A 23589-nucleotide genomic window follows, 5' to 3' on the forward strand; every position below is an offset into this window, starting at 1 on the left:
GGACTCCACCTGGCCGGGGCGCTCGGTCTCCTCGCCGTGGCCACCAGCCGAGCCGCCTCCCCTCAGGGCCGCCGCAGGCTCCCCTCAGGGACCGAGGGCGCGGGCTTGCAGCGCGGCGGCGTCCGTTCGGCGAGCGGCTGCCGGCAGGCCCGCCCTCCCCGGCCCCCAGCGCCGCGAGCCCCTCCCGCCCCGCCCTCCGGCGCCCGGCGCCCAATCAGAGTGCCGCGCACGTGACGAGCGCTGCCTGCGATGACCTCATCCCTGGTGTGGGATGACGTCAAATTCAAGATGGATGGAATCACAGCGGCAGCGGCGGCTGCGGCGCGCGCGAGCCGAGTGTGAGCGGAAAGGGGCCCGGCGTCTGCCTCGGGGCTGAAGACCGGTGAGTAACTGTCACGCCCCTCGCTCTAGGAGAACTGCGGGGCCCCCTGGGAGGCTACAGCCTCCCCGCAAAACGCGGCCTTTCCTGACGTAACTCTGAGGTGATTTCTCTCCTCTTTTTTCTCCACCAGCGGGTTGCGGGCTCCGAGCGCTTCTGCGCGTGCGCGGGGCCTGGGCGCTCACCGAGCATGCCCCGGGTTCCCACGTAGCCGATTGTACCCTCACACTGCGCATACTCCCTGCCCGCACTTGGCCTCGCCCTCGCGAATGCGCATGCTCCATTCCCTCACGGGCTTCACTCGTCACCGTGGCCGAGCTGCCCCGGGGTAGGGGACTCGCTTGGCCCAGGCGCGCGCCCCTCGCGCGGAGCGGTTAAAATGCCTCGTGGAGAAGAGCGCGTTCTCCCGTTCTGGGCAGGGGTTGGGGGCCGGCGGTCCGGGCCGCGAGGTGCGTGCGGAAGCTGGCCGGTGGCCTTGGGGACCCCGCACCTGCCGCGACCCGCAGCTCCCTTCACGGTCCGGGACCCAGCCCCGCCGCCCCGTCTCGGCGTAGTGGCCGGAGCGTGACCGCTCGGTGCCCGCCGGACGCTCGCTCCCCGCCCCCGGCCCGCCTCCCCGCCCGGCCCCTCCCGCGGACGCTTGGTCCTCGCTGCGCGTTTGTTCCCCTCCAGACCCCCTGCAGACCTTGTCTGGGACTTCTCGGCGGTCCCGCAGAGCACAGCACCCTCCGCTGGCCCGGAGCTCTGCTGCTCGGCCGGCGACCGTCTCCCCGCTGGAGGAGCCCCTTCCCCCGGCCGAGGTCTGCGGCTGTAGGGGCAGGGAGTCAAGACGCAGCCCGTGCCGGCCTTAGAGACCCTGCGGCAGCGCCGCCACATCTCTTCCCGGCTTTTCGGGAACACTCCCGGTAGTCCATCCTCAGAGGCTCCTGCCTTTCCATCCTAGCACACCCCTGGGGGCTCGCACTCTGCCCCCGGTTGCTATGCGCTTCCAGCCACGAGGGCTCTGCGGTTCAGGAGAATTCCGCCAGAGAGCGCGTTCGGAGGCGGGGTGTGTTTGGACAGGTATCCCGGTGGGATTGCCTGAGCGAGAGGAGGGGGAAAGTTAGACTTCACACGGCCTGGGGTTTTTCCTTTCGTGCAAGCACTCGCAGCCCTGGCACCGAGCCTCCGAGGGCACGCGTGTATTACAGCGTAGTCCAGCGATTGTTCACATGATGACCCTGAGCGCTCAATTAAGCAGCTTACATTATGGTCCTCATACCTTGTTTAAGAAGACAAGAAAGTGGGTTAATCCATTTTAGAAAGATTTCTCTTGGAAAATTATCTTTTAAAGCTTTCCTCATGTACTTGAAGGAGTAAATCATGATCTCTAAGGACTAGTAGTCATTAAGTTTAAGCACCCCTAAATATCGATGTTGAAAAGAAAGTCGAAATTTGAAGTGCTGGTTTACTTAAAAGTAACTTTTTGTTTATTTTTCCTTTTTAACACTATTGAAAGTATAATGTGCTTCATTCTGTTGAAACAGAAATTGAAGAAGATATAACCCCTGCCCTCTAGTAACTTAACACTATTTAGGAGGGAATATTAGATGTGTACACTGGTAAGGAAAAATTGTAAACAAAATTGGGGTTATTAAGAACGTCTCGATGGAAATGAGATAATTAAAGGGACAATTTTTTCTTTTCCTTTTTATTTGTTTTTATTTTGACGGAGTTTCTTGTTGCCCCAGGCTGGAGTACAATGGCATGATCTCGGCTCGCTGCTACCTCCGCCTTCTGGGTTCAAGCAATTCTTCTGCCTCAGTCTCCCGAGTAGCTGGGATTACAGGCGCCCACCACCACACCCAGCTAATTTTTTTTTTTTTTCCCAGTAGAGAAGGAGTTTCACCCTGTTGGCCAGGATGGTCTTGAGATCTCCTGACTTCGTGATCCACACCCCAGTTGGCCTCCCAAAGTGCTGAGATTACAGGCATGAGCCCCTGCGCCCAGCAGAAGGGACAATTTTAGTTGTCCCTAAAGCCAATGGAAGTAGAGAGAGCAGATCGTAAGCTATTTAAGAGCTATGTTTGACCAGGTCGCAGTGATAGGCTATAAGGGAAAGAGAAGAGATTTCTGGTTTTGGAAACTTAGGGGCTGGCAACACACCAAAGTAAATCGGGAATATGTGAGGACAAGCAGATGTGGGAGCAGGGAAGAGAGGTGTGGAGTTTAAGTACCATGCTGGACCTGAGGATATACTGTGATGGAACTGTTCAGTAGGTACCTGAGAGGGTGGAGCCTCAAGAGTCTAAGCAGAGATACAGATTTGGGAGTCACCGTCCAGTAGTGATTAAAGTCACAAGGTCTGATAGAAAAAGCAAAGAATACTGCCCCGTGTTGGGGCTCAGTAACAGATGCTGGAGAAATAAAGGTGAGCCAGTCCAGGTCTTGAGCCTCAAGTTTGATGATTTCTCTCTTTGCCCAATACCTAGCTTGCTAGGCCTTGTGCTGGGCATCAGGGATACAGGCATGCAAGCAAGGATTCTTTCTTTAGGGAGTCCCTTGAGGGAGACACATGTAAAAGCAGATCAATTGAAGACGTGTGGTGGTATTACAGAGAGATGAAGTATTGTGGTTTAGATGACCGAGCTGCTGGCTAGGGGCAACTACAAAAGCTTTGTAGAGTCGGTGACATTTCACCTGGATCTTTCGATAGAGGTTAACCAAGTAAAGGAGAGGGAAGAGAGATCTTGGGTGGCAGAAGCTGGATATGCAAGTTTGTAGAGTAGATGGTAAGGAGTGTCCAATAAGGGTGGAGAGATGAATTGTAACCAAAGTATGAAAAGTCTTGTATGCCAGTCTATAGTTTGGATTTTCTTTAGAAATAGAAAAATCAGTACAGTACTCCAAAGCAGGGCAGTGATGTAATGTGCTTTACTTCAGCAGAACAACTAACAGCCATAATTTTCACTCCTGCATTTAATTGGAGTGAAGAATACAGAAAAATCAAATCTTTATTGTTGTGGAAGATAACGTGTTGAGCATTGATAAGAATGCCAAAAGATATTAAATAGATTATCAGTCTTTAAATAGCTTTCAGTCCTCTTGGGGAGACACAAATGACTAACAATAAAGGCAGTGAATAAACATGTAAATGGTGCTGAAGTTGAAAGGAGGTATTTGCCCATTATAAACTGAAGTAGTCAAGGAAGGTATGTTAGTTTGCCTGGGCTGCTATAACAAAGTACTGCAGACTGGATGACTTACCAGATTTCTTTTCTCACAGTTTTGGAGGCTAGAAGTCTAAGATCAAGGTGTCAGCAGGGTTGGCTGCTTCTGAGGCTTCTCTTTGGCTTATAGATTACATCTTCTTGTCCCTACTTCGTCCTTCCTTTGTTCATGTCTTTGTGCTAATCTTCCTTATCTGTAAGAACACCAGTTACATCAGTTTAGGGGTCACCCTAAAGCCCTCATTTTAACTTAATTACGTCTTAGAGACCATGTCTCCAAGTACAGTTACATTCTCCAGGTGCTGGAGGGTAAGTCTTTATCATATAAATTTGGGGGGGAAGAGTGGGGACACAATTCAACCCACAATGGAGGATTTTATGGAGGAGCTGGGACTTGACCTGAGCTTTGAAAGGTGATTCATGTTCTGAGTAGTGTGCTGAGGGGGGGTTTAGGTGAGTTCTAGGACTTTCCAGATTGGGGAATGGAAGAAGTCAGATGTGCAGGTTAGGTCTCAGAGACAGAGTATCTGGAGCAGGAAGGTATCACTAGGGAATAACTAAGGGAAAGAAAAAAAAATTTTTTTTTTTTTTTGAGATGGAATTTCACTCAGGCTCAGCCGTCACCCAGTGGTGACTGGAGTGCAGTGGCACGATCCTGGCTCACTGCATCCTTCACCTCCCAGGTTCAAGCGATTCTCTTGCCTCAGCCTCTCTAGTAGCTGGGATTACAGGCACCCGTCACCACACCCAGCTAATTTTCATATTTTTGGTAGAGACGGGGTTTTACCATGTTGGCCAGGCTGGTCTCAAACTCTTGATCTCAGGTGATCCACCCACCTTGGCTTCCCAAAGTGCTGGGATTACAGGCATGAGTCACTGCGCCCGGCTCAGAAAATTTTAGAAGTCATTTGAAACCAGATTTTATAGAGCCCTGTAGTCATTGTTTTAAATATTTTAGCCTAATGGAGAACAATTGTTTTTATTATTTTATTTTTAAACAGGATCAAAGCTGGTTCTCTTCATTCAGATCTTAGATCTCAGCTGAAATATTCCATCAAGATATTTTCTGACCATCCTCTCTAGGCACTGCATCCAGCGATAGCACCTTGTTTATTTGTACCATAACACTTAGCAGAATCTGAGGTTATCTTTTTTATTTGTTTCCTTATTTAGCATCTGATTTATCTCACTAGAAAGTGGGGGTCTTGTCTGTTTGGTGCACCCCTGTATTTCAGATAAATCTAACCATGCCTTGTACAGAATTGGAATTCAGTAAATAAATTGAATTAATAATAGGAGTATTTAATGTGTATGTTGGGTGAACGATCAAAGCTTTGTTCTAAGAAGCTCAGGCTAGCAGCTGTATTAGGATGAGTTTGGAAGGCATGACAGGAACAGTGAATACCACGTGGAAATATATTAGGGTTCTTTAATAACAAGAACAGAAAATGGCTGGCTTGAATGGAAAAAGTAGTTTATTGTAAAGATACAGCACTTAAGAGCTAAAAAACTGGGCCAGGAAGAAGGACAAAAACCAAGCTAACTCCAGGAATCTATGTAGCAGGCACTAGCAAGGTTGCATTTTCAGGCCTCCGCTGAGATAAATCAGCTTCATTTATTTATTGCCTTTGTCATTCTTCTCAGGATTCATATTCCAAGGACAAAGTTTCTGATTGATTTGGCTTTGGTTGTATGGTTAGCCCAGAGCTAGGGGAGAGGAGCACATCAGGCTGTGTAGCACATCAGGCTGTAGCACACAGTGGGACAAGAGCAGTTCTTCTATAGCAAAATCATGGGGCTGTTAACGGGATGGAATGGCTGTGTAGTGGCTGGAAGAAAACAGCCAAGGCTGTGACCAGAGTCTGCTAAGGTGCAAAGGAGCTTGAACTATGTTAGAGTAGGATCATTCTGCTGAATGTGGCAGAGAACAAACCATCAAACCAAAATCAAACCCCCTTGGTAGAGACTGAAAGTGTGGTGAAATGGAATACAAGATAATAACATAACTCCTCTTGAAGGATTGGATAAGCTAGTCTAGGTTTGAAATCTGAGGATATTTGCATTGTCACCAAGTGAGTGATGATAAGACTGAAACTCAGAGGCAGCTTCCTATCACCATCGAATAGTAAAATCCATTGGTAGGTGGTATGGCTAAATCCTGAGATTAGGGTTTGGGGATAAGCAGTCTGTGTGTGTGTTTATATTCCAGAGTCAAATGTAGATGCTTTGTTTTTTTAACTAGGTGTTTGCCTTGTGTTACGTGCATTCCCTCTCTTTTCTAGTATCATGGTTAGGACTATAGAAGCAATCCCCAATATCCAAAGGACCCATGTTCCCAGAGTTGAATTCTAGGTTGATGCTGGATGTAAAGAGACATTTTCCTGTAGAACTGGTAGTAGCAGTTTTGTGGCTAGTCTGGGAGCCAACTTAATTTATAATGTACCTTTAGCTATGACACTAGTCCAAGTAGTAGGTGAGACTATTTTGATCCCTTTCCATCTCTCTTTCTCAACCCCTCACTCACCCCCTGGTACCCTTCTGAGTGCCAGCTCATGCTTTGCTTTCTTCTGCTTCTATCACTAGAATGCTCTATATTCAAAATTGCCTACCTTCCCCCTCCCTCAAAAATCTTTTCCATACGACTGATTTAACACTCTATAGAGGAAAGTATTTGCATTGAATTAATTTATGTTAAGATATGAGGCTGGGCGTGGTGGCTCACACCTGTAATCCCAGCACTGTGGGAGACCGAGATGGGCGGATCACCTGGGGTCAGGAGTTCGAGACCAGCCTGACCAACATAGTGAAACCCTGTCTCTACTAAAAATACAAAAATTAGCCAGGCCTGGTGGCTGGGGTCCCAGCCACTCAGGAGGCTGAGACAGGAGAATTGCTTGAACCCAGGAGGCAGAGGTTGCAGTGAGCCAAAATCGTGCCACTGCACTCCAGCCTGGGTGACAGAGTGAGACTCCATCTCAAAAAAAAAAAAAAAAAAAAAAAGAAGATGTGAGATATGAGTCCCCCACCCCCTTAGCATTTATTACCTGAGGAATTTGAAGTGATGGTATGAAATAATCTTCTGGAATCCAGTTCTGAAGGGTTTTGTAGCCATTCCAGGGAATTGGAAGTTGAGGCCAAGGCAAGCCCTTGCAAGGTTTCAAGCCCCAGCAAGGCCGATGAGCATTTCTGAAAAGTGTCTATGGTAGAAATGTAAAGAATGGAACCTTTAGTATTACAGGTTGACTATTCCTTTCTGAAATGCTTGGGACCAGAGGTGTTTCAGATTTCAGATTGATTGGGATTTTGAAGTATTCGCATTATACCCGGTGATTCAGTATCCCTAATCCAAAAACCCAAAATGCTCTAATGAGCCTTTCCTTTGTGCATCATGTCATTGCTCAGAAAGTAGTTTTGGATTTTTGGACTAGAGATATTCAGCTTGTATTATAATTGTCAAAGGAGTGATGAGTCCCAAGCCTTCCTTAGGACTATTCACTCATAGTTAATAGTGAGTAGTTCCCACTATTCACTCATCCACCATTCTACCCGCTGGCCAAATTAATTGCTTCCTGGAATCGGTATCCCCATAGCATTCTTCACATCCTTCATTAATTGTTGTCTGTCCTACCATGGAAATGTGAACTACAGGAGAACAAGAAGCAGGCCAGTTACTCATCTTCCCATCACCAGCACCTGTTGTGATACATGGTGGGTAGCAGGCCCACACAAGCATCTGTGAGGGGAAGAGGAGAAGGAAGGAAGATGTGCATGTGCCACATGGGAAGTGCTGAATGTACTGGGGCTTTCAAACATGTTGTCTCTTCTGTCTTTCATAAAAATCCTATGTGGTGGGTAGTGTTAGCCATGTTTAACAGGTAAGGAAACTAGTCAGAAAGATTGAGTCATCTTTAGAAGGTTACATGCCTACTAGGTGGCAGAGCCAGGATTTGAGACAAATAGACTGATTTGAAAGGCTTTTCCATGGAACTGTAAGGTCCTCCGTGAATTGTTAACCATAAAGATTCTCTCATTTTGAAATTTCAGAAGACATGAAGTAGAAACAATCCAGGCAGGCTTTGGGAACCTATTTGTGTGCGAGGATCAAATTGGTAAGCAAGCCGGCCCTGTTTCAGAAACTGGTTTTCCTGGGGGGTTTTCCTTTTAGCTTTTTCTGTTTCTCATAAATAGACCTTTTCTTCCAAATTTCACCCACTTGTCTTTTAAGAGCTCCAAGGTTTTTCCGCCATGACTGAAGTGGCAGAACTTCTGCCGTGATGAGTCAGGTGGAGATGAGCCGTGGAAAGGAGGGGCGTAGATGATGGTGGCAGCAGTGCATGTTTATATGTAAGATGCACTGCTTCTGTAAGTCGGAGGCCCTGATTACTCATAATGAAAACCTGCATGGAAATTTGGAGTGATGTGCCAGCAAACTTACCGGTCTAGATCTGAAAAATACAGTGAGGAGAAAGTACACCCAGCAACAAAGTTCGCCTTATCTGACGGCAGACGAGCAGAGAAATCAAAAGTTTTTGAGGATTCGGTCTACACAGCCACCAGCCACAAACAGTCTTGCTGGATTATCTCGTGATTGTCAGCAGTTGTGATTTTCCCCCTTTTACTTACATTCTTGATGGAGCATTTTATATTTTTAGGTAATTGTTAAACTCAAATATACTGTCATTAAAACACAAAAATTCAGTATGTTGTCTGTTTGCAGCCAGAGTAGGAAAGGGTACATTGTTTTCAAAGCTTAATTGAATTAAAATGTAAAAAAAGCAAGGGCCTTAATATAAAGGTGAGGGATCTGCATCTCATTCTAGACATCTAGATTCTCCAGATCCTGGGGTACTGGGGAGAATGGACAATGTTGCTTTCCTGTGCAAGATCCTCAGATAACATATTTTAGCCCCCAAGGCACTAATGCCTCCCTCTTCCTCCAGCCTCATGGGCGTTTCCTCCCCCATGTGTACCTTTACCTTTCACCAGACAAAGCCACCTGTGGTTCCCTTGGATTCCTCCTGCTCTGTCTTGTCTCTGTGGTGTTGCATGTACTGCAGCCCAGCCAGCTGATATGAATCCTGCCCTGCTACTTATTATCTGTCTGACATTAAGCATGTTACTTAACCTTCTGTGCCTCAGTTTTCTCATCTGTAGAATGGAGATAATAATAGTACCTAATTCCTAGGGTTGATGTCAATATTGGGTTGATACATAAAAAGTGTTTACTTTTGTGTATGTGGCAGAATAAGCACCCAAATTATAGCTGTTATTAAGTACCTAATTACTGTTCTCCTGAATGGAATGAAAAATAAATACTTATCCCTTGAAATGCCCTTCATCCTTCCTGCCTATCTCTTCCCGGCATTCCCTATAAAACTTTCTTCGTATAACGCCCTTCCTGGTCTCCATCTCACCTGGCTCTGATGCCTGTCATCCATACTGCGTCTCTGCCTCTACAAACATCCTATCTGCTGCTTAGCATACTGGACTAGGCTGATGAATTGACCTGTCCTCTTCCTGCGCAAGACCTTAAGCTTCATAAGGCAGGGCCGTACTTGTTAAATTGGTATCTTCCATGTCCAGAAGGGTTCTAGCACACCCTAGACAGATGCTAGCCATAAGTCTATAACTGTCTGGATAACCTTAGGCAAATGACTTGACCTCTCAATGCCTCAGTTTTCTCATTTGTAAAAAGGATTGATGGCACTCTAGTTCAGAGGATGATACGAGAATTGGAAGAGGAAACTAGAGGCAGTGTCATGTAGGGGTTAAGAGCTTAGCCTCTGGAGCCAAGCCAGCTGATGCGAATCCTGCTCTGCTACTTATTATCTCTATGACGTTGAGCATGTTACCTGACCTTCTGTGCCTTAGTTTTCTCATTGTAAAATGGGGATAATAGTACCTACCTCCTGTGGTTGATGTAAATATGGAGTTAGTACATAAAAAGTGTTTACTTTTGTGTATGTGACAGAATAAACACCAAATTTTAGCTGTTATTAAGTACCTAGTTACTGTTCTACTGAATGGAATGGAAAGTAAATACTCTGTAAAGTGGTCCTGCAGTTGTGTATCAGGAATTTGGACATCCCAAGGCACTTTTCAGGCTGGTGTGATGGCTCTAAATGGAGGTTATAGGAAAGTTAAGTTTTAAGTCCCCAATAATTTTCAGGGACAGTGAGTATTTCTCTTACAACTTAACTCTGAGTGACTTTATTATTGTCCCCTAGTTCGTAGATGTTTTCATTCAAAGAATACAGAAGTCTGTGATCCAAGAAATTTGAAGCAGTGACTTAGAGCAGAAATAGGGATCGTGATACTTTGAATAATGCATAAAGAAGGAAACCTTTCTAAACAAAGAACAGGGACACAAATACTGCTTTTTTGGCAACAGGATGCATACAGTCTGTGGAATATCATTTGCTTCAGGTCCAGGGATGTAGAAAACTCCCCTTGGTTTAGTCTTCACACTAAAGGGCCAGGACAAGCCCTTGGAAGGGAGGTTTGAAGTGGTTAGCCTTTACCTGTGCTTCAAGTTCTGTTTGTGTCTTAGTTTGGATTCCCCCAAAAGTAGACCCTAAGATAAAGATTCAGATGTAGATGTTTATTTGGGAAGTGATCCCAGGAAGCACAAGAAAGGAAGTAGGGACAGTAAGGCAGAGATGGAGGCTCATAAAGGGTATACTGATGAACAGGTTGCTGCTCACATGTAGGATATCAAAACTGAATTCTTAAAAAAAATCAGAACTCCTGTTTTTTCTGTCAAACCTCGTCTCTGCTAAGGATGCCCTTCCAGTTATTTTGGCAGAGTGCTTAACTCCACACCTTCTGTTTTCTCCTGCAGTCTGTCCACTAGAAATCCTAATGACTCTGCCTTTACCTCCATTGCTACCACCCTAGTCCCAGCCACTATCCTCTCTCATCTGAGTCATTACAGTGGACTGCAAGCCGGCCCGCAGCTTCCATCCTAACCTACCCTCTGTTGTCTACTCTCAACAACAGAGCCAGAGCAATCCTTTGGAAGCATAATTCAGGTCTTTGTCATTCCTCTGCTCAGAATCTTCAGTGGCTGTCCATTTCATCCATAGTAAGAAAGAAAGTTCTTCTGGAGGTCTCCCAGCCCTTGACAGTCTTTCTTCTTCTTGCTTCTCAGATGTCATCTTGCATGGTTCCCAGCACACACTGCTCCAGCCCTTCTGTTGCCTTAGCTTCTCCTTTTGTTGTGATGTTCTTCCTCCATTTATCTCCATGGCTCATCCCTCGCCTCCTTCATACCTTCTCTGATCCCATTTTGATGAGTGAATGACATGAGAAGTTCCTGGTACATTTTATAGTGTAGGTTCCTGTATAGTTAGGTGCTATATAAATGGTAGCAACTATTATCTTATTTAATTCCCACAATAGCATTATGTGGTAGCTGCATTATCCTTATTTTATAGCAAGGTAAACTGAGGCTCAAAGAGGTTGGTTAGCCTAGAACACTGGCTCTCAAAATATTTTGACTGACCCACAGGAAGGAATACATTTTATATCTCAATCCAGTCCATGCTTGCTTATGTGAATATGTACATATATATAATAGAAACAAAAGTTTCTCAAGCTCGTAATTAACCTTATGACATTTGATGCATTCTGATATTTTCTGCTCTGTCCTAGTCATTTATTTTTTAAATGCTAATTTTAAACCACCAAATTGAGTTTAAGAACCCCTTTTGACAGAGACTATCCAAGCCTTTAATTCTGTATCGTTAATTCTGTGTTACAGCTTTTCCCTGTGGCAACATCTGAACTAGCTTTGTCAAAAATAGTGCTGAAAACTCCTCAGTACCCAGCTGAGTAATACATGTAACATTATAAGCTTATGTCTTTTTCTACTGACCTCTGTAAAATATGATAAGGGTTTCTTTATACAGATAGATGTAAAGAACGTCTGGTAGGAATAAGGAAAATTTGAATGACTAACAGAAGAAAAAGGAAGGGAAATTATCAAGTAGTCACAAATAGAATAATTTTTAAAAAATAGAGGAATTAAAATTTACCATTTACTTTGAAAGGATGGTAGGCGGGAATGGACAGAAACTTGGTACAGTCTGACCAAAGCAGTTGTTTGTGGGCAGGCTAAAGGCATCATCTCTAGAAGAAAGTCCTGTGTTGCAGTCAGTTAAATTGAGTCGCATCTTATCAGGGAGTCAGAAGGAATTGTATACTGCATGTGGCCACTCCCAGGTTGACAGCCTAGGAGACTCTGGGCTCTTCTGAAGAGCCTGGTGGCTGGGGTAACCAGCAAAGGCCAAAAGAGAACGTACAAATGTGCTGGGGTCAAGTTTGGTTCATCTACAGTTTGCCCTCTAGAGAAAGATAAAACCGTCACAAATATTCTTAGTTACTTGGGATACATTTAATCTTAGAAATAAATGTCTTAACAATATTTGAAAGAAAATATGGCATTATAAAATGAAAGGAATGTGCCAGGTGCATTGGCTCACGCCTGTAATCCCAGCACTTTGGAAGGCTGAGGCAGGCAGATCACGTGAGGTCAGGAATTCGGGACCAGTCTAGCCAATATGGTGAAACCCCATCTATACTAAAAATACAAAAATTAGCTGGGCGTTGTGGGGCATGCCTGTAATCCCAGCTACTCAGGAGGCTGAGGCAGGAGAATCACTTGAACCCAGGAGGCAGAGGTTACAGTGAGCCAAGATTGAGCCATTGCACTCCAGCCTGGGCAACAGAGCGATACCCCATCTAAAAGAAAAAATGAAAAGGATGAGGTGTTAGAGGAACAGAAGCCTAAATAAAGGGTCAGATACACAGAGTCAGGCATTTTCTCCGCATGAAATGGCTTTGTCTGCATCGAGAATGTGGTGGGGTTAATCTGCCCTATTTCTTTGATACCAAATAGATGCCTATTAATCCTGCAATTTCTGCAAGTTAAGTGCACATTTGTTGAGTTTTCTTTAGATGAACTCTTTGCAACAACCCTGCAAGAGGAGGGCACAGTTGTCATTCCCATCTCACGTGAGGGACCTGCCACACCGAGAGGCTAACAGAAACACCCAAGGACAATCAGCCAGCCTGCAAGGAGCTGGCATCTCAACCCAAGTGTCTGGCACCAGAGCTTGCACTCTACCACTTGGCCTCCTCTTTTCATGTTTAGATTTGAAGAGCATTTCAGTGAAATCTCAGTTTAAACTCTTTAATTAAATTTAGAACTGGGCTAAAGTTTCCTTTGTGCTATTGTTGAAAATGTGATTTGGTAAGAAAATAGTATTCATGAGATTGCAAGGCAAATAGCATTAAGAAAGAAAACAAACTTCTTTTATTCTTTAACACTTACAATCTTTTTTTTTTTTTTTTTTTTTTTTTTAGACAGCGTCCTGCTCTGTCACCCAGGCTGGAGTGCAGTGGCGCAGTCTTGGCTCACTACAACCTCCACCTCCAGGCTTAAGTGATTCTCATGCTTCAGTCTCCTGAGTAGCTGGGATTACAGGCGCATGCCTCCATCCCTGGCTAATTTTTGTATTTTCAGTAGAGATGGGGTTTCACCATGTTGGCCGGGCTTGTCTCGAACTCCTGACCTCAAGTGACGTGCCCGCTTTGGCCTCCCAAAGTGCTGGGATTACAAGTGTGAGCCACTGTGCCCGGCATAAACACTTTCGTTAGTAATTAGCAAATAATTTTTCTCTTTCCAGATTCTTACCTATTTTTAAAGGTCTCTTGGCCAAGCTCAGTGGCTCATGCGTATAATCCCAACACTTGGGGAGGCTGAAGTGGGAGGATCTCTTGAGCCCACAAGTTGGAGACCAGCCTGAGCGACATAGTGAGGCCCCGTTTCTAAATAAAATAAAAAAAATTACCCGGGTGTAATTAGTCCATTTTCATAATGCTAATAAAGACATACCTGAGGCTGGGTAACTAACAAAAAGAGGTTCAATGAACTCACAGTTCCACGTGGGGAAGCCGTGTAATTATGGCAGAAGGTGAGTGCCGGGCACATCTCACATGGTGGCAGGGAAGAGAGAACTTGTGCAGGGGAACATCTCTTTATAAAACCATCAGCTCTCCTGAGATTTATTCATTATCTCAAGAACAGCATAAGAAAGACCTGCCCCCATGATTCAGTTGCTTCCCACTGGGTCCCTCCCAGATGTGAGGAATTGTGGGAGCTACAGTTCAAAATGAGATTTTACTGGGGACACAGCCAAAATATATCATTCCATCCTGGCCCCTCCTGAATCTCATGTCTTCACATTTCAAAACCAATCATGCATTCCCAACAGTCCCCCAAAGTCTTAACTAATTTCAGCATTAACTCAAAAGTCCACAGACCAAAGTCTCATCTGAGACAAAGCAAGTCCCTTCCACCTATGAGCCTGCAAAGTCAAAAACAAGTTAGTTACTTCCCAGATACAGTGGGGGTACAGGAATTGGGTAACTACAGCCGTTCCAAATGGGATAAATTGGCCAAAACAAAGAGGCTTACAGGCCCCATGCAAGGCCAAAATCCAGCAGGGCAGGCAAATTTCAAAGCCCCAAAATGATCTTGGACTCTGTGTCTCACATCCAGGTCAAGCTGATGTAAGAGGTGAGCTCCCATGGTCTTGGGCCGCTCCGCCCCTGTGACTTTGCAGGGTATAGCCCCCGCTCCTGGCTGCTTTTATGGGCTGGCATTGAGTGTCGATGGGTTTTGCAGGCACATAGTGCCAGCTGTCGGTGTATCTACCATTCTGGGTTCTGGAGGATGGTGGCCCTCTTCTCACAGCTCCACTAGGCAGTGCCCCAGTGGGGACTCTATATGGGGGCTTCAACCCCACATTTCCCTTCTGCATTGCCCTAGCAGAAGTTTCTCCATGAGGGCCCTGTCCCTCATGGAAGGGACACAGCCCTGCAGCAAACTTCTTCCTGGACATACAGGTGTCCACATGGAAACTGTCAATGCTTGGAGCTTGCACCATCTGAAGCCATGGCCCAAGCTGTACCTTGGCCCCTTTCAGCCACGGCTAGAGCACCTGGGACACAGGGCACCAAGTTCCTAGGCTGCACACAGAAAGGGGTCCCTGGGCCTGGCCCACGAAACCATTTTTTCCTCCTAGACCTCTGGGCCTGTGATGGGAGGGGCTGCTGCAAAGGTCTCTGGCATGTCCTAGAGACATTTTCCCCATTGTCTTGGTGATTAACATTCGGCTCCTCGTTACTTAGGCAAATTCCTGCAGCCAGTTTGAATTTCTCCTCAGAAAATGGGATTTTCTTTTCTTTTTACTGTTAGGTGGCAACTTCTCCAAACTTTTATTCTCTACTTCCCTATAAAACTGAATGCCTCTAACAGCACCTGAGTCACCTCTTGAATGCTTTGCTGCTTAGAAATTCCTTCTGCCAGATACCCTGAATAATCTCTCTCAATTTAAAAGGTCCATAGATCTCTAGGGCAGGGGCAAAATGCCACCAGTCTCTTTGCTAAAACATAACAAGAGTCACCTTAGCTTCAGTTCCCCACAAATTCCTCATCTCCATCTGAGACCACCTCAGCCTGGATTTCATTGTCCATATCATTATCAGCATTATGGTCAAAGCCATTCAGCAAGTCTCTAGGGAGTTCCAGACTTTCCCTCATTTTCCTGTCTTCTTCTGAGTCCTCTGAACTGCTCCAGCCTCTGCCTGTTACCCGGTTCCAAAGTTGCTTCCACATTTTTGGGTATCTTTTCAGCAGTGCCCCAGTCTATTGGTATCAATTTACTGTATTAGTCCATTTTCCCACTTCTAATAAAGACATACCCAAGACTGGGTAACTTACAAGAAAAAGAGGTTCAGTGGACTCACAGTTCCACGTGGTTGGGGAGGCCTTATAATCATGGTGGAAGGCAAGGAGGAGCAAGTCACATCTCACATGGCAGCAGGGAAGAGAGAACTTGTGCTGTCATGAGAAGAGCACGAGAAAGAGAAAAGAAACCATGATTCAGTTACCTCCCACTGGGTCCCTCCCACGACATGTGGGAATTGTGGGAGTTACAATTCAAAAGGAGATTTGGGTGGGGACACCACCAAACCGTATCACCTGGCGAGGTGGCATATGCTTGTGGTCCCAGCTACTCAGGAGGCTGAGTGGGAGGATTGCTTGAGCCCAGGAGGTTGAGGCTGCAGTGAGCCATCATGGTGCCACTGCACTCCAGCCTGGGTGACAGAGAGATACCCTATCTCAGAATAAAAAATAAGGGTCTCACAAGACCTGCTTTGCAACCAATTGTTAACAGTTCACATTATGTTTAAGTATATGTAGTAATAAAGCTGATTTTCTGTCAAAATTATAGACTTCAGGGGTTTTGATAATTCATACTTGTTTTCTGAAAAGGAATAGTGCCAAGCATCAAATGGATAAGGACCCTAAATAATAAACCTTTATTTTCAAATATTGCTTCCATATCCACCTGCCAAGTTCTGGCAGCCTTTTTGATGGTATACAAATGCCTATGTTACAGTTCCTGCAATTCTTCTGTTTTAATGAGGACCTACTTAAACCACAAGACTTATTTTACATTTTCACCATTATTTAAATAAGATTGTTCATTCATAAAGCTTCTGTCAGCCTACGGTCTGCTAAATATTGGTACCTTTGCAAAGACAGCTGATGTTCCTTGCTCTTGAGGAGCCCTTCATTCCAAGGGAACTTTTCACTGCAATATCTGTAGTAATTTTACGTTTTGTCTTTTAGATAAACTCAAGCCATGGAGGGATTACTGCATTACATCAACCCCGCACACGCCATTTCTCTCCTAAGTGCCCTGAATGAGGAGCGTCTCAAAGGACAGCTGTGCGATGTGCTGCTGATTGTTGGAGACCAAAAGTTCCGAGCTCATAAAAACGTCTTGGCTGCCAGCAGCGAATACTTTCAGAGTTTATTCACAAATAAGGAAAATGAGTCACAAGCTGTATTTCAGCTTGACTTCTGTGAGCCAGATGCTTTTGATAATGTTTTAAACTACATTTATTCTTCCTCTCTATTTGTTGAGAAGAGCAGCCTTGCTGCTGTGCAAGAACTTGGCTATAGTCTTGGGATTTCCTTTCTGACAAACATCGTTTCTAAAACACCTCAAGCCCCCTTTCCAACGTGTCCTAATAGAAAAAAAGTGTTTGTAGAAGATGATGAAAACAGTTCTCAAAAGAGAAGTGTCATTGTTTGTCAAAGTAGAAACGAAGCACAAGGAAAAACTGTTAGTCAAAATCAACCTGATGTAAGCCATACTTCCCGGCCCTCTCCTAGCATTGCAGTCAAGGCTAATACCAATAAGCCACATGTCCCAAAACCAATTGAACCGCTTCATAGTTTGTCATTAACTGAAAAGAGTTGGCCGAAAGATAGTTCTGTGGGATATGCAAAGTCTCTTGAGCATTCTGGATCTTTGGATGATCCTAATAGAATTAGTTTGGTGAAAAGAAATGCAGTATTGCCTTCAAAGCCTCTGCAAGACAGAGAAGCTATGGATGATAAACCAGGTGTGAGTGGTCAGCTTCCAAAAGGAAAAGCTCTAGAGCTGGCTTTGAAGAGACCACGGCCACCTGTTTTGTCTCTTTGTAGCTCATCAGAGACTCCCTATGTATTAAAAGAAACTAACAAAGGAAATGGTCAAGGTGAAGATAGAAACTTGTTGTATTATTCAAAGTTAGGCTTAGTGATCCCATCCAGTGGATCTGGTTCTGGAAACCAAAGCATTGACAGGAGTGGCCCACTTGTTAAGAGTCTCCTCAGACGGTCTTTGTCGATGGATAGCCAGGTTCCTGTCTATTCACCTTCCATAGATTTGAAATCTTCCCAGGGATCATCTTCGGTGTCCAGTGATGCACCAGGGAATATGTTGTGTGCTTTATCTCAAAAGTCATCTTTAAAAGATTGTAGTGAAAAAACAGCCCAAGATGACAGGCCTCAAGTGCTACAACCGCATCGCCTCAGGTCCTTTAGTGCTTCTCAGTCAACAGACAGGGAGGGAGCCTCCCCTGTGACTGAGGTGCGCATAAAGACCGAGCCCAGCAGCCCGCTGTCGGACCCCTCGGACATCATCCGCGTCACTGTGGGAGATGCGGCAGCAACAGCAGCTGCCTCATCTTCGTCGGTCACGAGAGACCTGTCTCTGAAAACAGAAGATGACCAAAAAGACATGAGCAGACTCCCAGCAAAAAGGAGGTTCCAAGCGGACCGAAGATTGCCGTTTAAGAAGTTAAAGGTGAATGAGCATGGGTCTCCTGTGTCAGAAGATAATTTTGAGGAAGGCTCAAGCCCTACTATCCTTGATGCAGATTTTCCAGATTCTGATTTGAATAAAGACGAATTTGGTGAGTTGGAGGGGACGAGACCAAACAAAAAATTTAAATGCAAACATTGCCTTAAGATCTTTAGATCAACAGCAGGTCTTCACCGTCATGTTAACATGTACCATAACCCAGAAAAGCCCTACGCTTGTGACATCTGTCACAAGAGGTTTCACACCAACTTCAAAGTGTGGACACACTGTCAGACCCAACACGGCATAGTGAAGAACCCATCACCAGCCTCTAGTTCACATGCTGTTTTGGATGAAAAATTCCAAAGAAAGCTGATTGACATAGTGAGAGAGAGAGAAATTAAGAAGGCCCTGATCATTAAGTTAAGGCGCGGCAAGCCTGGTTTTCAGGGACAGAGTAGCTCCCAAGCACAGCAAGTCATCAAGAGGAACTTGAGATCTCGAGCCAAAGGAGCTTACATTTGTACTTACTGCGGAAAAGCGTACCGCTTTCTCTCTCAATTTAAGCAGCACATAAAAATGCATCCAGGAGAAAAACCCCTTGGAGTAAATAAAGTTGCTAAACCAAAAGAGCATGCTCCTCTTGCAAGTCCAGTAGAAAACAAGGAGGTTTACCAGTGCCGTCTCTGTAATGCTAAGCTCTCTTCTCTCCTAGAGCAAGGAAGCCACGAGCGGCTGTGCCGGAACGCGGCCGTCTGCCCTTACTGCAGCCTCAGGTTTTTCTCGCCCGAGCTGAAGCAAGAACACGAGAGCAAGTGTGAGTATAAGAAGCTGACCTGCCTCGAGTGCATGCGCACCTTCAAGTCCTCTTTCAGCATCTGGCGGCACCAGGTTGAAGTCCATAATCAGAACAACATGGCACCCACCGAAAACTTTTCTTTGCCCGTTTTGGACCACAATGGTGATGTAACTGGTTCTTCAAGGCCCCAGTCCCACCCTGAGCCCAATAAAGTAAACCACATCGTCACCACAAAAGATGATAACGTGTTCAGTGATTCTTCAGAACAAGTTAACTTCGACTCGGAAGATTCCTCTTGTCTCCCTGAAGATCTTAGTCTTTCCAAGCAACTGAAAATCCAAGTCAAAGAGGAGCCTGTGGAGGAGGCTGAGGAAGAGGCACCCGAGGCCAGCACAGCCCCCAAAGAAGCGGGTCCTAGCAAAGAAGCCAGCCTGTGGCCCTGCGAGAAGTGTGGGAAGATGTTCACAGTGCACAAGCAGCTGGAGCGTCACCAGGAGCTTCTGTGCTCTGTGAAACCATTTATTTGTCACGTGTGCAACAAAGCTTTTCGCACTAATTTTCGACTCTGGAGTCACTTCCAGTCGCACATGTCTCAGGCTTCAGAGGAATCGGCACATAAGGAATCTGAGGTGTGTCCTGTTCCCACAAACTCTCCCTCTCCACCACCTCTGCCACCGCCACCGCCACTGCCCAAGATCCAGCCTCTGGAGCCTGACAGCCCCACAGGCCTGTCCGAAAACCCAACTCCAGCCACAGAAAAACTGTTCGTGCCCCAAGAATCAGACACCCTTTTTTACCATGCCCCACCCCTTTCAGCAATCACATTTAAAAGACAGTTTATGTGTAAACTTTGCCACAGGACATTCAAGACTGCATTTAGTCTTTGGAGTCACGAACAAACACACAATTGAAAGACCAACACTTTTTACCTATGGGAGGCAGTCCCCAGATTTCAACCGGAATTGTGAAATGTGTCATAAGAAACAAAATATTTTTTAAACAAGAATAATAAAGGTTGGAGATTGTTACGCTTGAAATTAAGTTTGAGACAAATTGATAATTACTTAGTAAAGTCCTTAATCAACTTTAGAAATACACCTTTTAAAATATTGTGATTCTGGACCTTACAAGAACAAGATGGTTTGATTTCGTTAATGTTGAAATTGGATTAGTCTTGATTGTGTGCATGGTTCCTCATTCCATGGTGTCAATATAATCATTTAATTGAGGTTTTTGGTTTTTTACTGATTTGTAATTAGTGGAATACTATCAAAGTATTCCTTCTTTTGATTATTTTAGACACTTGAGTTCTAGTTAAATCTTAACCATGTTCTTAAGTCCAAAATATATCAGGAAGAAGTGGAGTAGTTTTCTGTATTGATTTATATCTTAGACTACTTTAGCAATAAAAGATAAATCTCAACTTTGATAAGTTATCCTGACACTTGATAAAAATAAATATTTGGTATTTTGTGGTCATGTAGAACTTTTTGTATGACAATTGTGAGAAATTTAAATCAGCAATAGTAACACTTAGATCTTTATAAACTAACAAAAACTTGCTTTCAGTCAATATAATAAACGATAAACTCTAAGGAAGACCTGGGAAATGAACGCAATTTATGGAAGTCCCCTACAGTCAGTTTATAAGGGTTTCAGTAGTGATAGACATTGTGATAAAAACTTGTACCATGTTACATGTACACTGCACCACAGTCCAAATTCAGACCAGCATTTGAAGGACTGCAGATGTTTCATTTCCTCTGATTTATGCTGTCACAAATTGAAAATCTGAGTGTAGTTAGGACCAAAAACAAAGCTAACCGTATGGCACTAATTTTGATTTTAACATTAGTCTAAAAAATAAGGTCGGGACATATATTTAAATAGATCCCAGATACTCAAGAGTTAGCACAGCTGATCTAAAATTCTAAATTACCATTTCCTTGTAGATAATTCAGAGCAGAGGAGAAACATCTCGCTGCAGTGTGAACATGCTTTTCAAGAACGATATATACAACATGCACATTTTCCTGCCTCTCTCTTGTGACAGTTTCTGTTAGAATTTTTTGGTGGTCTGGTGGTTCAAATCAGCAAGGCCATTCTCTACATCATTGCTTGATATTTCAGAAATAGATATTAAAGCACTGTCAGTGGTCCAAAATTAGTTTTCGCTACTTATTTTGGTCTGTGGGTTTTGGGCTTTTCAGAGAATACTATGTATAATTTGTAATTGAAAGCCTTTCAATAGGATATCCAAAGTTCAGTGTGGTGTTTCAAAAGGGAAAATTTTTACTTGTAGGGGTGGGAATTAGATGTATTTAAAAAAATGAAACTATAAAATCCTTTTAAGAAAGTAATGCCAATTTAGACTCTAGGTTGTGTTACAAGGTATTCTTTCAAAATTTTTTTAAAAGTCAACTACTGTCATTAAGAAATAACTTTAAATTTGTGCTGTAGCAGAAAATAACTCCGTACCCATCAGTCTTATTGCCAACATTCCATCTCACTGGGAGGAAAGAGAATTCTCATTTTTTTATTGAACCAGACATTTTTATAAAATACTGATTGACTTTGTACATTATAGATATTATATATGAAATTTTGCCTTGTATTCTTTCACTTGAAAAAACTCCAAAATTCCACATTTTAGTAGTTACTTCCTATTCTTTCTTAAATTTGATGGAGAAGGGAAAATAAATTGCAGTTATTGATTCTTGCCATCTTTGTTTTCCTAAAGAAATCTATGCATTTTAAGGATAAAACTAAAGCATATGGCTTTACATGAAACATCAGGATGGATTATTGTACATTGAATTCATTCCCCGTATAATGTGGTATTTCTTACTCTGACCATCTTAGTAGCTGTCACTTCAGAAGAAGACAGTTTCCCTGAGTGATCATCACCTACATGGCCATTAGAGTATCTATTGGTGATAATTCCATGATACAGAGTATCTTGGCATTATAAATTCAGTATCCCAGGACTTGAACCTTTATGCTACATTTTTGAAGATTTTTAAAAAATAATATTGTTAATCAGTTAAAAAAAAGAAAAAAAATATTTTTGATCTAAACATAGGTTCTGCATATCTGTTAGATTTTAAAAATGACTGGTGTTTTGTCTTCACATTTTTGTCTAAGCAAGGAATATAAGATTTCAAATAAAATTTTGAACCAAAAACATTTATAATGCCGTTCTGGTTTTTCTATTACTTTTTATACTGTACTTTAAAAGCATTAGGCTGAAAGAGTTTATTTTGGTGGTCAAAAAAAATATGCTTCCACTCATGTAACTATTTTAAATGTTAAGAAGTAAAATAATGAAAGATATGTCAATTACTTTATTCAGTAAAGTTTTTTAAGAATGTTTATCTCAGCCAGTAGGCAAATACTTGGTGTAAAACAAGTTGGTCTTAAATTGTTGCAACTCATTAGCTAGTGAAGATATTCATGTAAATATCTTTTAGGATTGTAATTAATTTTGAAAATGTAGAAAGCTCTTTATTCCATGTAAGTATGCAGGATGCCTGCTTTTTTATGCAGTTGTGGAAAGAATGTAAAATGTTTTAATATATTCTTTGTTAATCTGAGAACTTGATATTGAATCATTTTCTTTATGTGGGAGAAGGAGGGAGTAACATAAAACGTGTTTTTATCACTCAAAGTAAGCAATGGAGGTAACAAATATTGTGCATTTTAACAGTAATATTTGAAGATTTGTAGAATATTCACCTTTAAAACTAGTTAGTATGCATTTATAATTTTACCAGAATATACAACTAACAATTCAACAGTGATGTTCTTTACATTTGTGGGGAGATATGTGATGTTCTTGGTATTCTGGTTTGGAATGGAATGTTTATAGCCTTGCCAGTAAAAATATGCCCCAGCACTTAATTAGTGACCGTTTGAATCCGTATGTAGTCCCATGGTGCTAATGAGAGTAGCTGCTGTGAAACAGGAATAAAATGTGTCTGTTCACGGAGGTGCAGTGTGGCTGCATCTACAAAGCCAACTGTCTGATCAAGGTGAGGGAGAGATGTGAGAATTAACAGATCTAAAGTTGGCCTTTGTTGCCTCAAATTGGGTTTGTACACACGTGCATGCGTGCGTGTATACAACTGTAATCTGGAACTTTAAGAAGTAAAATTATAGAAATTTCTTAGTAAAAAGTAATTAGGTATAATTCCAAATAGATTTCTGTATAAATTTTATCTAACTGGATTACAAGTCAGTTTGTCAATTTACGATGTCTCAGTGATGTTTCTGCAATAATTGTGAAATGCATTATTGATTTAAATAATGCTAACACATTTTAAAAGTGTTCTTTAACACTGACTACTAAACTTTAAGTTTTAAAAAATAGGTTTTCATTTATGGCTTTTTGTGGTTTTAGCACTTTAAGAAGTTTAATTTTTGTAATTTTTAATATGCTCTTTCAGTGCATCTCAGCAGGTACTCCAGCTTATGGCATTCCCATGTGACTCGGGGGAAGACAAAGTCAGTGTTTAGATTCTGGAGGAGAAAAAATGAGTTACAATGTCAGGTGTTTTAAAAAATTCCTTTTAGAGACAGTCTTTTGGGAACCAAAGCATTTTACTGTAAATCTTTAAAATAACAGAATTCAGTGCTCTTTCATCATTTGTTAGTGCTGTCCGGATTTTTCACACAATTATACTCAGTTATAACTAATTTTCAGAACATTAGTCCAAGGCTATTTCAAGTTTTCCGTTGAATATATGCTTATGGTTAAAAGAAAAAAAAAGAATGGTTTTATAATTCTGTATATTTTGTCATATGCCTTAGCAGAGTAAGTCATTTTTCAGTTTTACTTAGGAATAAGCTTTTTCGAACTGAAAATTCATGGTAAAGTAGGATTTCTATCTAATGTTAATCCATTGCTTATTTGTATTCAATTCTTTTGTCTGTTTACTTTGCTTAAATGTTGACTAAGAATGATTGGAGTCAATAAATTTGTACTGTATTTTGCTT

General features: G+C 43.1%; 1 protein-coding gene across 7 annotated transcripts; it reads left to right on the forward strand.

The window, feature by feature from the left end:
* The first annotated feature begins 246 nt into the window (after positions 1–246).
* Positions 247–23589, forward strand: ZBTB21 (zinc finger and BTB domain containing 21). 7 transcript variants are annotated; one of them, XM_025380973.1, is made up of 4 exons: positions 247–382; positions 7633–7697; positions 16292–17907; positions 18511–23589. In XM_025380973.1, the coding sequence occupies exons 3-4, from the start codon at positions 16305–16307 to the stop codon at positions 19503–19505; spliced, it is 2598 nt and encodes an 865-aa protein (XP_025236758.1). In that variant the 5' UTR covers positions 247–382; positions 7633–7697; positions 16292–16304; the 3' UTR covers positions 19506–23589. The 7 variants fall into 7 exon arrangements, with proteins under 7 accessions (XP_025236758.1, XP_025236752.1, XP_025236755.1 ...); XM_025380968.1 differs by adding an exon at positions 8032–8240 and having other exon boundaries at positions 283–382; positions 16292–23589; XM_025380967.1 differs by having other exon boundaries at positions 16292–23589.

The sequence above is a fragment of the Theropithecus gelada genome, chromosome 3 (assembly GCF_003255815.1).
Source record: "Theropithecus gelada isolate Dixy chromosome 3, Tgel_1.0, whole genome shotgun sequence".
Taxonomy (NCBI): Eukaryota; Metazoa; Chordata; class Mammalia; order Primates; family Cercopithecidae; genus Theropithecus; species Theropithecus gelada.

What these genes read in the sequence shown, in the direction of transcription:
- ZBTB21 (XM_025380967.1), top strand. Translation starts at nt 16,305, where the DNA reads ATGGAGGGATTACTGCATTACATCAACCCCGCACACGCCATTTCTCTC.